The sequence below is a fragment of the Embiotoca jacksoni genome, unplaced genomic scaffold (genome assembly GCF_022577435.1).
Source record: "Embiotoca jacksoni isolate LCO1_2020_lvr unplaced genomic scaffold, fEmbJac1.0.p SCAF_6, whole genome shotgun sequence".
Lineage (NCBI taxonomy): Eukaryota > Metazoa > Chordata > Actinopteri > Embiotocidae > Embiotoca > Embiotoca jacksoni.
Genome location: NW_027185414.1, coordinates 7,846,793 through 7,860,051, shown reverse-complemented (window position 1 = coordinate 7,860,051; position 13,259 = coordinate 7,846,793). Strand labels below are relative to the sequence as shown.

The window sequence follows — 13,259 nt, the reverse complement described above, 5'->3', positions numbered from 1 at the left end:
TTTGACACCACAGACAAATAAGCAGGAGAGATGCTGTCAAGTCCAACACCAAAATAGCTAAGCTTTAACAACACAACTAAGACTTTAATGTAACATTTATGGTTTCAGGGCCAGCAAAATAACTGCGACTTTATCTGCAAAATCTTTATCCTACAAAATCTGCAGGATGATGGAGACAGAGGTTGGTGAACAGATTGGTGGTGTTGCCCCTTTCACGCTTAAAGGGTAAATGGTCTGCACTGCACCTTTTCACACAATTATTCCCACTCATCCACATTCACACAGTAATGGTGACATGCAAGGTGCCCGCCTGCCATCAGGTGCAATTTGGGATACAGACAGCGGGAGCTGGGATTGAACCGACAACCTTGTAACTGATCACTTCTTGCAGACTAGGGTCTCTAACAGTCTCCATCTTTTTTTATGGAATCTAAGAAACTCTCACACTGGCGAGCTAACTCTTAAAGTGAAAACAGTGTCCAGCTCTCTTCTGTCATCTCCTCTGTTCTGATTTTGTGCAGTGGTGGCCACAGGGCACACACTGCTGTGTATTGAACTAGATGGTCACTAGTGCTGGATTATTTACGATATTATCATATGTGTATTTTTAACATTCAATCAATCATTAATCTTTTTTAAACATCAACGTTTTTGAGAATACCAGTATATTGTGACACTTTTAGTGTCATTATGTTTCGACTCTACGCCTATATTCTTTTAAAATGCTATATAGCCAGTATATAATAAATGTGTCTGGAAAAAAACAAAGATTACCTGTTGTTGTTTATTAATGGCATGCTGACTTTTACATTATTAACAGAGATGTTATATTGACTCGTGTCCTTTAGATTGGTTTAAACTGGCAGGTAAATATTTAGTACAATTGACAGAAACAGCACAGTGGAAAGCAGTCAAAACATGTATCAGTTGTGGCATATAAAAAAAAAGTATGCAATTAACATTGATTACTGATCAATAATCACAGGTATTTTATTATGTGCCAGCTAATTAGCATCATTAACTGTGAGCATAACACAGAGAGCGACAGTAGCACAACCCCCTGAGCCCTGAGCATGTTGGTTGGCTTCCCTGCCCGGTCTAGCCAATAGTGCAGGATTTATTGTTTGTATAGTTGGCATGTTGTTGATGGATATGCTCATCTTATTGGTTGTTTTTGATGGTACTGAATTATGTGTGAGAACCAGCGTGGATCCTGCTGTGCTGATGGAAGAAAGTTACTAGCAGGCAAAGCAGACTCATGGCGGAGGTTTGGATGAAAGCAGGCACATAATTCATACTCAACGTGGCATACTTGAAATAGTATGTGGAGGAGAGCTGCAGATGTGGCCGTTACTGGATTTTTAATGTTGAAGTCGCATGTCATGACATATTAATGATATGTCAGCAAAATTGCTGATAGTAATACCAGTGCATTCTACATACTTAAAATATAAACTTGCACACTTCATCCCACTGATGCATATGTAATGCAGACACTGTCCTCACAGGGAAGCCGGCAGCTCCGCTTGTTAAAATGCTTAAAACAACCTCTGTCCATGTTTTCCTGACAAGTGGTCTTTTGAGGTTACGGGAGTAATGACTGTCCTCTCTCAACAGCAAATGTAGAAGTAGTGTGAAGTTGTTATGCCTCTACAAAAAGGCTTAGGAGGGAATTTGGGGAGGATAATTGACAAAGTGAAGTCCTTTGAGACCACATTTTACACCCTATCTCCTACCAACAGTCAGTGATAGGTTCTGAGGCATCAGAGCAATTCTTCTTTTACTTATTTAACCAGATGGGTAGTGGAACAAAAACTAGTGTGATATGTTTTTAAAATGGTACAGACAAATGATCTATTCTGCTGTTAGGAATGACGACTTGCTTTGATTTTGACGTGTTAACTGCTTAGGACATCAATTATTATGGAAAAGATGATTTAAGTTTGGTTATACTCACCTGGCAGTTTTAGTGTTTCCGCCACTACATTTGTTTTTTTGTAGGCAAAAACATCTGGCAGCTACAGGGGCTGTGCCTTAATTCACTTCTGCATTACGTAGCAATTGTGGTTGCTGCATACAATGACAGTATGAGCAACTGACAGCATGAAGGTGACACTGAACTCGACACAAATTACATCAATAAAAAAAGCAATCTGTGAGGTTGCTGCCTTTACTTACCATGAACTAGAGTGTCTAAGTGTGAGCAGCAACTGCGACTTGTTGACCTAAGAGGCGGTTGTGCCAGTGACTGAAAACTGCCCAGCAGCTGTCATGTATGATACCTGAGTGATAAACAACAAGCTTTTATACATTCACATCTCAGATCCTCCACTAATAGACTGTACATTCACTTCTCCTTTCTTTTTCACCACAAACTGAACTGGTAGATTTGTAGGGAAAACAATACAAACAAAAACAAAAAAAAACATGTTCCCCTCTAATAAAAAAAATTAAGAAATTGCCTTGAGGCAACTTTTTTGGGGTAACTTGATGTGTTATTCCAGATTTTTGGGGGGTGTGCAATCCATTTACAACCCAGGAATTGTGAAATAACACCCAGTACTGCTGCACTGCCGAACCTGTCATTAGGCAATATCATCAGCCCCCAGCCCAGGAAGACATGCTGTGATAAGAGCCATAACAGGAATCTGGGGGGGATTTTTTAATTACAAAAAGAGAGCAGGTGATAGCTTTTGCATGGTAACTCCAGAGATGGATCATTTCTCACTCAATCATAAATAGAGCTCAGTCTTGTTGGCTGAAGAAACCGGCTACAGCTAAATATTTTGCTGAGTGGGTTGCTTCCATTTTCATCCTCACTTAAGATAAAGGCATCGATGGCAATGTGTTCGTGACTGTATGAGTGATAATGTGACTGTGTGAGCGAGGTGCAAATCAACTCTGATGTTATGAAGAGGTTTTATTGTGGGCTATATTTATATTTTGAAAGATAAAAAATGTGTTTCTCTTAGATACAGAAGTGGAACAAAGCTGACAATGAGATCCTAAAAAGCTGCGTAAGTTAAATGTGAAAATAAGTCTGGTGGGGGAAGAGGAGGATGATTTTCCTGCCAATCAGTCTTTTGCCCTCTGCGTGCCTCTTTCATCCATTCTTCAACCTGCTTTTGTTCCTTCATAAAATAACTTTGGAAGTGGACTACAACTGATCGTTAGAAGTCACGACTGTGGCAATGTCCATTAGTTTCAATGACATGAGGACATACTGTATGTCTTTGTGTGTTTGCCGAGCTACAAGTACATTCCCAAGCCCGTTTTCTTTTTTTGCCAGGATAAAATGCTGACTTTTATTTGGCAAGTTTCAAACGAAAATGTGTAAAGGCTGTTTCCTGTGACAAAGAGTGAAGCACATTTGGGAGAGAAACAACCAGGTTCTAAATTGCACCTTATTGTCCAGCTAGATTCTATTACTTTCTTTAGATACTGACCAAAATCAGATTTATAGCTTGGACTACCACTACTGCTACTTGTGTAGGTCAGCCCTACTCCACTACAATACAGGGCCAATAAACAACTCAAACCTCAAGACACATCCAAACCAATTATTCCAAGTAATTGAGTCTGTAATGAGATGTGTGTATATTCATTTTCAGTCAGCATTAACTGTTTCCTTGACTACACACAGCGTCTGACGCAAACAGACTTTGACAGCCAAGAATTATTTTTTTTTTATATTAGGCTTTGATATTTTTATGTACTAACATGTTTCCACCAATTTACTGCCATAGCAAGAATTATGAGGAATTGTTATTGTAACAAATTGAATCAACTGCAGTGAATCTAAATAATAATAATACATTTTCCAACGCAACACCACAAAATGGGATAACCACATAGCCATAGAGCTGCACTGTGTGCGTATCTTTTTTTTCAATTCAGGAAAAACTTCCTGCTTATCTACTTACTAGTTTGGGCTGGAGACAAACTGGCAGCTTGGGGTGTCAGAGTGGGGGATTTACTGCTGGATTGGGCTGAGCCAGCTCCCGTAGTGTTGCATTCTCCCCTCTGCCTGAGAGATTCTCCCCTTTCTTCTCGTGCAGGTCGACTACATTTACCCTTCAACCCAGCACACACATACATAAACACAAACAGCACACACACTTTCGCCACGCTCTGATAAACTACAATCACTTTAGACCTTCACCGGCTTCTCCAGAAAAACACCATGTTGTTAATGAAAACTCTACTGAGTCATTAAAATGGGTCGGTGTGGCCTGGCTGCACTCACATGTGACCAGCATCACCTGACAGTACACAGGCCTAATCCACCTGCTATCTCGGGGAAGCAGACAGACTGAGGAGCCCCGTAGCGTGGCCCTACCATCTTTTTCTGGTCATTACCGGCTCTAGGCCTCTCAACACGGATAGAAGCAATGAAGGAGAACCTCAATAAATGATCAGTTTGCTCTGCCAGCACCGAACACATGCTGCATCTGCTGCCTCCCTGTTGCGGGAAGACAGAGTTCCTATCTTGCTCCCTCACTGATTGTACAACCCATAACCTCTACAGGTCGATAGTACAAACCGTCCAATTTTGCCACATAGCCGGTAGATGAGTCGGTCCAGTCTAATCACTTAAATTTGGCTAAGGAAGTGGTTGATTTCCCAGACCTCAAGGACTGCACCTCTTCTAAAGCCCCAGAGGGATAAATGAAGCCCATTATGCGGTGAAGTTTGTAATGATGCTTTTGATTAGTGAGTTGTCGGAAGGTATTGGCCCTACGCTCATCACAGCGTTGTTTAGCACTTTAAGGCCTCCGTAAAGATGAGTGGGTTTTTTGAGAAAAGATGAAAAAGCAGGAGGCATGTGCCTAATGAAGTCTCAGGCTTATAGCCCCTCTCATGACAGGATAATTACACCAAATGCTTCCAGCGAACACTTCAAAGGACACTTCATCCCTGTGCCAACACCACGCAACACATCTCACCAATCAAGATGGCCTGACCTAAATCAGGTCCCCCTGGCTTGCCTGTAATGTGTTCCACCCACTGATTCAGTGGACCTCTGCAAAGTCAAGCGCATTCAAATCCCGACCTCACTCGATATACTTGACCGGTACAATGAGCATGCTGACATTTCTGCAAGAACATATTGACAGGTTAGTCCCATAGCATGTAGCAGGATGTCACACGCAGTGAGCAGAATGTGCTCTACATACAGAAACATGCAAACACGTGAATACCTAACTCTCCTCATTCAGTCTCATTTGTGCAGCACAGCCCACAGAATCACCAAACATTAGAAGCACATTGATCCAGTTGTATCGACGATGTACTCAAAAATACATGCATTATACATTAAACACTCCATAAAATTGGACTACATTTACTTATGCGCCTGATGCTTTGTGAGCCTACAGATGTGCATATTATCAATCAACCAGACACACTTGTCACTAAAGGTTGTTTACCTGCCACCTGAATCCCACCTGGCAAACCATCAGTTCAGCAGCCCTGTCTTTTCTCATGCATATGCCTCTAAAGGAGAATGATGCAGCATACATTCCTTTGCATTTACTTAAAGTCACCAAGTCTAGAAAATTAGATTCTGAAGTACAGCTGAATTTTTTTTTAAAGCTATGTTAAAGTGATAGTCCAACACAATTATTTGTCCTGGAGGTTGGAAATGGGGATGCAGGTTTCCAGTTTGCTCTGTTTAAAAATCAGGTTGGAATATATGGTCTTACAATTTACTATCCCAGTAATTATACACAACCCTGTTCAGACTTAAAGCAAGCTAGTGCACGACAATACGTGGACTTTTCATACGCCTTTAAGTCTCCTGCTTCATAAATCTGCCCTGAGTTTCCATGTAATGGTCTAACCTTCAAGCTAACCTTTCTCTGCATATAATAATATATATAATACATTTTGCATGTTTTTAACAGACAGCTGTGGGATATTAAGTACGTAACAAAATTCAAAATGCTCCCGAAATGCTGTTTCACCCAATGGAGAATAAGATGTCTGGAAACGATTGCCCATGTTTACGAGTCACTGGACAATTTTTCTTGTGAATCCAGTAAATATGTCCTTTCAGAGTAAGTCGAGGATGATAAATTAGCTTCTGGGGGATAAGATAAACCATATCACTACAATGTGAGTGGCTTGAATGCCTCCCTCTTCTCGTCTTGAGGAGAATTAAATTGAGGGGAAATAAGGATAGGGTGCAGAGGAAGGAGGAACTGCAAAACTGCAGGAGCTAACTGCATTAAAACAATATTTGCGAACACTTTGCTTACAAAGGCAGCATGCGAGGCCATTTTGATAATTGTTGAGACTTCCTAACTGGCATTAATCGCTTCCAGCGCTGGAAGTGCAGCACAGGGGCAAGCTGGAAATCCATTGTGACATGTTGAGAGAGAAATAACACTTAGATGTGTTTGAATGGCTCCGCTGAACATTTCAGATTTTTCCCATGAAAAAAATGCAGAGCCGTGCTAGATGCTGCATAATTAACAAACAAACACTGCAAACTTCTCTCAGTCTGCTCGGAAAATGACTCCTGGAAGAACGGGTGGCACAGGAACAGATGGAGAGAGGCCACTTGAACACAGCGTAATGAAGTGATCCACAGAAAATTCACTCATACAGCGTGCATTTCAAATGAACCCAGTGAGGGTGTTATGTCTCATTTATTTTGGTAACTCGCACCTGATTTAGTTTTTACATATGTGCATTGCTGCACTGCTACAGATGCCAGATTTAAGAGCTGTTTTTATTCGCTGGTAAATACTAGAATATGTAACACAACGTCAATATGGACACCATTTCCACATGGATCATTAGAAACACGTTAAAGATGCACTTTTATATAAGACTTGCAAAGGACTGCAATTTCCATCTGTTCTTTTCCTACAAAAAGCCATCAATGCACATCAAAGCTCACCGTCAACATTAAACATCTGTTTAGAACATGTGGTGAATATTCCCCTCTTCATAAGACACAATTTTACACCTAAATTTCCACATTTGCTAAAATTGACCTCAGCCTAAATTTTTCAGCATCATATGAAACATTAGTAGAGGAATAAGTTATTCCAGTTTTAATGTTCCAGTACATTTTCAATTAGCAATAAGAGAGAACAGACGCTCACTTGGGAAAAAAAAAAAAAAACAGGTACCCACTTGCAATACATAAATCATGATGCCAGGTGGAGTTGAATATTAAAGAAAAGGACCCTTGTAATGATAGTGGACAGTCCTGAATCTATTTCCCAAATCACCACTCCGTCTGAGAGGAGGCTCTTCAAGAGTTTTTACATTACTGACCACCGCTCGGCGTTAGATTATCCTTGCCTGTCTTTTCCACCGCTATAGCTCTCTGTCACAGACAAGGCTCCAAGTGCCCTCTTTCACTCTGACCCTCAATTACCCAGCCCAATCATCTCAGAAAGGTGTTGAGGTACAGTAATAAACCCTCGCCTGATGCCGCCTCTCTTTTAAAGCACCTCTGAGAGCGCTGAAATGACTGAACTCTGTGTTGATCAGGTGCTGTGACCACAGTTGACTCGTGGCTGCCGGCTGATAGTGTGCAGTGAAACAGAAAAAAAAAAAATTACAATACCACTTACTGCTCGGTATGCACTGGATAAACATCATGTGTGCCCGGTGTTTGCTGGGTAGTCATACTTCCATCGTCGATAGATCAGGATCTAAAACAAAGACAAATATTATAGAATATGTTTATTGCTGTAAATTGTGCGTCCACCATTCACACACTGAAAATCATTGTTATAGTCATCATCAGACTTTTTAGTAGCTCCCACTAGATACCATTTACAGTAAAGGAAGTAAGTGAAGTTGTCAGCGGAGCCGTTGAGAGAAAATTAAAGACTGAAGTTAAACTCAAATCCCCAGCACTTGTATCCACCCTTATACTATACATTACTGCTTAACTGTGTTGCAAATGGAGTCTTTTCAGTCACAAGGATATGCCATCGCTGCATCATAAACTTTGTCGAGTGATAGTGCCATAAAGTCTACGGGGGATACACAGCCTGACTCCAGAGGTTTAACACATCTTCAGGCTGCATACTCAGATTTTAACAGAAACAAAGCAAATGAGAAGTCTGAAATATTGTTTAATATAAGCTATTATTTAGTAGGCCTACATCTCAGACATTATTAGAGGTTATCACAAAAGTTGTCAAGAGGACATTGTCTACCCACACAGGTGTTTTCTTTTATTTTGGCTTTTTTGTGCACAGGATCTCTCTTTTATTTTGTAGTTTCACTTTCATTCATACTGCAGTATAACCTCAAAAAGACATGTGGTGAGATGTACAGCTATAATAGGGTTCCTCTGTTAAATGTTTTCATAGTAAAGTGCTATAATTACTTTTGCTTTCTATTTTTTAGTCCTGGAGATTTTTATAAAGCAATTTATTTTTCAAACACACTGTTAATGGCTTGCTCCTGATGTGTTCGTTCATCCTTTGTGCTAAAGCAATCTGCTCATCCAATTCACCCCATACTGTAGCTCCTTCATCACATGTTCTCTGACGGGGGGAGTTCATTGTTGCTGCATTGAGCGTGCGCTATATTGTGACCTAGAAAGACTCAGCAGACCCTTTGAGCTGAGACAGTTATCAAGCTAAATTAACCTCCTACATACTGCAGGGAGGACTCAGGCCAACCGGCAGATGAAGCAGGCAGGAATACATTTTAGGGTCATGATCCACCGCAAAAGTGAAGCAACATTAAGTGGATGTTTGGCAACCAGAGCTCAACTGATAAATCAGCTGGGCGATTTAAACTGCCGATATTGGCCTATCACATATTTATTGATATTGTACGTGTTGGCTGATATCAAAACTTTTTCTGCAGAACATAATGCACAAAAAGACGATTGAGGTGAATTAAAAGTTGACTATGTGTGCTTTAATTTTCATAATCATTCATAAAGATCCATTTCCCATTGAGTTTACTGATTCAGTGAACCAACCTCGGTGTGGATGATATCCTGTCTACATTACATATCTTTGTCACAAGTCTCAATATAGTTTGATACCCACATTTGAGGGCTCTTTGAAAAAAAATGGTGTTAACACATTTTTGTATACGTTACTGTATACATTTCTGTATACACAATAAGCCATAATGTTAAAATCCCTGGCAGGTGAAGCATGAAGTATAATACAACAGCCCAGCAGTACGTCTTCCCTTAAAAAGGATTATTATGGCCAGTTGTTGTTTTTTTATCTGATGGAGAGAGGTGTTGAGTAATTAAATAGTTATTTTTGAGACTGTAATTTGTCAGTCTCTAAAACCTGTCAGTGGTTTTAATGTACAGTATGGCTGATCAGTGTATATATATATATATCCTCCATTATCTTTGCAACACGTTTTACCAGTCTTTGAACGCATCACAGTGTAGTGTTCGTGTTCAACGTGTTTAAATACAAATGATACAATTTATAACAATGACTTACCGCTCTATCCAATAATTACTTAACAACCAATAGTCTGTCTCATTGTAAAGACAGTGTTGTGAAATACTTCTCATAGATAATTTTTTAATGCGCTGATTAAATTAAGTCCCTCACTCAAGTTGTGTAATCAAGTAAACAAAGCTATTTCAGCTCCTTTGGCCCAGAGAAACATCTTACATTAAGAGCTCCATGAGTAAAAGTCTGCAAATCACACAGCAAACAGGCTGAGTAATTCAAGGATTAGAGGATTCATACAACCCAATTCCCTCTGGGCAGTCTGCCAATACACAACTACAGTCCAGGTACTCATGAGGTGTATGATGCCACAGCTGGCAGATCTGCAGAGGAGCTCACTGACAGATGAGCCAATGCCGTGCACGCAGAGGTGTACAGCCAGGTTCAAATGCAGGTGGTTTGACTTAACAGCACAATATATTTCCGAGGTAAGGATTTTATGTTATGGCTGATCGGTTATATAAAATGCAGCGGTGAGGAGAATAACAGAACCTACTCATCCTTCGGACAAATTTCAGACGGAAGGTTTATTTCTTCAGAAAATTTGTCAGTATTCTTATTTTTGTTACGAGGATTTAGCAAGTTTATGTAGGCTCATCAGCATATTTGACACAAATACCATCTAGTGCACAGCTATCATTTGCTCTGTTTGCTGCGGCGGAGACAACCTGAGCTTTTCCGTGAGCACACGAGCAGAACAACACTTATACTTTATCAGTATGTTTGCATTTACAGCCAGACAAGTTGGACAAAGAATGACTGTAATTCCACAAGCAGGAATCAGACTTAGTGCTGTTGATACAAGCACAATCATTTTGTATTCATAAGAGCCAGAAAAAAGCAACCACTGCAAATAATTACAGAGGCAAAGGGGGGAAAAAAGGATCATGTTCCAGAAATCTCAGGGTAAAACTACACTTTCGCTGCTATTCGGCTGCAATTATGTTGCAAACCCATATGTGCACGTTTTAAAAGAACTTTTCAGATCTCAAAACACTGTGCCTAATTGCCGAATAGTTGGGGGAAATGTATCGTTTACAAGCTACGTGGATGTTGAGTGTTTTCATTTCACAATAGATTGTTGTTGAGAGCAGAACATGCTGATTGAAGGTGCTAAAATGTCAAGTGCAGAGGGCTTGGATTTTAGGCGTTGTCAGCAAACCAGTGTGATTTCAGCTGAAGTGCTTTCTATTCAACAAACACTCAACACACTGGCTGCTGATGACAGAGGCACCGAGGTTAATTTTGAGAAAACAATAAATGAAATGCTTTTATGTGATACTTTTCCAAGCAGCAATTGAATATTTGAGTTTGTTTTGTTTGACATGGACAATACAATAGCACTGGAATTAACATAAACATCGAGCATGTAAAGCAGGTTAAGTGTTCGCACTGTGAAGCTATAGGTCTGTGAAGGTTCATCTCATTCATCCTGGTAGCTACAATACAACACAAAAGGAATCAGTCAGTGGATTTAGGACACACAGCTGTTAACACACATCTAAGAGGCTTCTTCACTTTCTGTCTCAGAAACCTCTTTGATGAGTCGCGCCACGTCTTCAATGTTACAACCTCATTCCAGTGGATATTTAATTTTGTCTCGATGTAGCATGAAGCCAATTTACAGCACCTGTCCACAGGAGGCCTAGGTGGAAATAAAAAACAATTTCAAAACCATGAACAAACAATTAAGGATTTATGGATGAAAGTAGTGTAATGGCAAGCTGTAAAGGCAGACAGATCTATTAGCAGCTATGAATAAATCTTAGCTTTTGGTAAACTCGCCTGTGGGGAGGAAAATCAGAGGGATATGAAGCATCTGGAAATTGAATGTATTGTAGTGCCGGGTAAACTGTCACAGAGAAGTATTTTAAAGTGAGTTTACAATTAATACTTTTGGTTTCTTTTACTCTTTTATCAAATTTTTTGTGCAAAAAGCCCTTTGCGTGGATGTTCAATCGGCTATCACTGCAAAGCACGTAATACACACGCCCATCCACTAGAGGGAAGCGTATCAGTGTCACGTCTTTTCACGAGAGATGTATCAGTGTCCCATGCTTGAGGAAAACTAAACGGAAACTCAGGTGGTTAGGATTAGGGAAAAAACACGATTATGATTTAAAAAAAAACAAAACCAAAAAAACTCCTGCACTCAAACCAACCCTCCTACCTTCTTTGTACTTCGTCTCATACCTCTGTGAAATTACAGTCAACTACTTGCCTCAAAATGTTCACATGCATGCTAACATGCAAATATTTAGAAAACAAGGGTGTGTTGCTTTGGGTTTAGCTTGCTATCATTTGCTAAGTCGGACCAATCGTGCATTAAGGAAGCTGAGAATTGGGAAAGTTCCAATTTGGGAATGTCCCACTTTTAAGTTGAGATTGTTCACAAACAGGCAACATGGAAGCCCCCCAAAAATGTGCTCTCTTTCTGCTGTCAGAATACAGCAGAATGACACCCGCGTTATCAGTCGTATAAACCAACACGGACAAAATGGAGCATAGAGGGCCAATAATCCTCCTACTCCTCTTTGCCTACAATTTGCTTGTCTACAATATCTCATTAGTTCTTCCCTCTTGTGCTTTTCCTTCTCGATTACAGGTGGTGGGTCAGATCGATAAACTAACGTCCGACTTTGACTTTGACCTGGAGCCAGATGACTGGACGGTGGCCACAGCCAGCAGCACGTCCAGCAGTGAGCGGGGTTTGGGCGAGGCCTTCAGACTGGACTTCCTCAATGCAGATGTGCTGTCTGACAGCTGGGAGTTCTGCAGTTACCTGGAGGCCGCCGGCACAGCTGCCCGCAGATCTGGTGAGCAGCCAGTGGACCCACGACAGGAGCTGGGCCGTGGGACCATCCCCACCCAGACCCCCACCCCACCCCCCACCACTGCCTCGGTCTACTCTCAGATGAACGGCGGGCTGCCCATCCCCAACGGGCCACGCATTATCACTCCAGACTCATCAAGCGAGGAGGCCAGCAGCTCCACGCACAGCCACAAGACCTCCCGCACCTCCGGCACAAGAGAACGAGTCCGCTTCAGTGACAAAATTCTGTACCACGCGTTGTGCTGTGATGATGACGAGGAGGAGGAGCAGGAGGAGTTACAGGAGGACAAAAGTGGCTGCGCTACGCCAGAAAGCGATACAGAGCCCAGCCTCCTGGTCGGCTCAGTTGCCCCCAGACGTTCTTCCTCTGAGCACTCAATCCTCCATAACTGTCTGGACCCTTCCTACATCTCCTCTCCAGTGAAGGGGACAACAGGAGCTCACACACTACCCAGGAAAGGTCTCTTAAACCCTGGCTGCCGCAAAAAACTGTTACGAAATAGCAGCACACAAACTGTCTCTGACAAGAGCACCCAAACTGTACTGCCCTATATTCCAACCAAACAGAAAACAAAGGACCACTGAGAGAACCCGACGTTTATCATAAATTTCATGAAGAGGACTGTGCATTATTTAATATTAAATACATAGCTCATAGATTAATACACAAATAAATTAATTACTAAATAAATAAATGATATATGGGAAATCACTCGACTACCTAAAGTCATTCTGAGGCTCAGGGAAACCACAATAAAATGAAGCAAAGCAGATCAATAAGATGAAAGTTACTGGTGGACCAAAAGGTTAGTGCCCGTTCTGAGATATACTGAATGGACTCCCTGTGTGTAATCATTCAAAACAATGGCAGAGATTACAAAAGCAATCATTTTTACCAGAACATCTTAAGTGCTCAAAATTGCAAGTATGAAGAGGTGCTTTCCCCTCGTCATATATTA

General features: G+C 41.0%; 1 protein-coding gene across 3 annotated transcripts in view; it reads left to right on the top strand.

The window, feature by feature from the left end:
- The window catches only part of insyn1 (inhibitory synaptic factor 1), a 45,143-nt gene extending 32,134 nt beyond the window's left edge, over positions 1-13,009 (top strand). For all 3 annotated transcript variants that reach the window (XM_069173440.1, XM_069173442.1, XM_069173443.1), the window contains one exon: positions 12,073-13,009. In XM_069173440.1, the coding sequence (XP_069029541.1) occupies positions 12,073-12,885 (813 nt within the window). In that variant the 3' untranslated portion in view covers positions 12,886-13,009. The remainder of the gene's footprint in view (positions 1-12,072) is intronic.
- Positions 13,010-13,259: the final 250 nt, after the last annotated feature.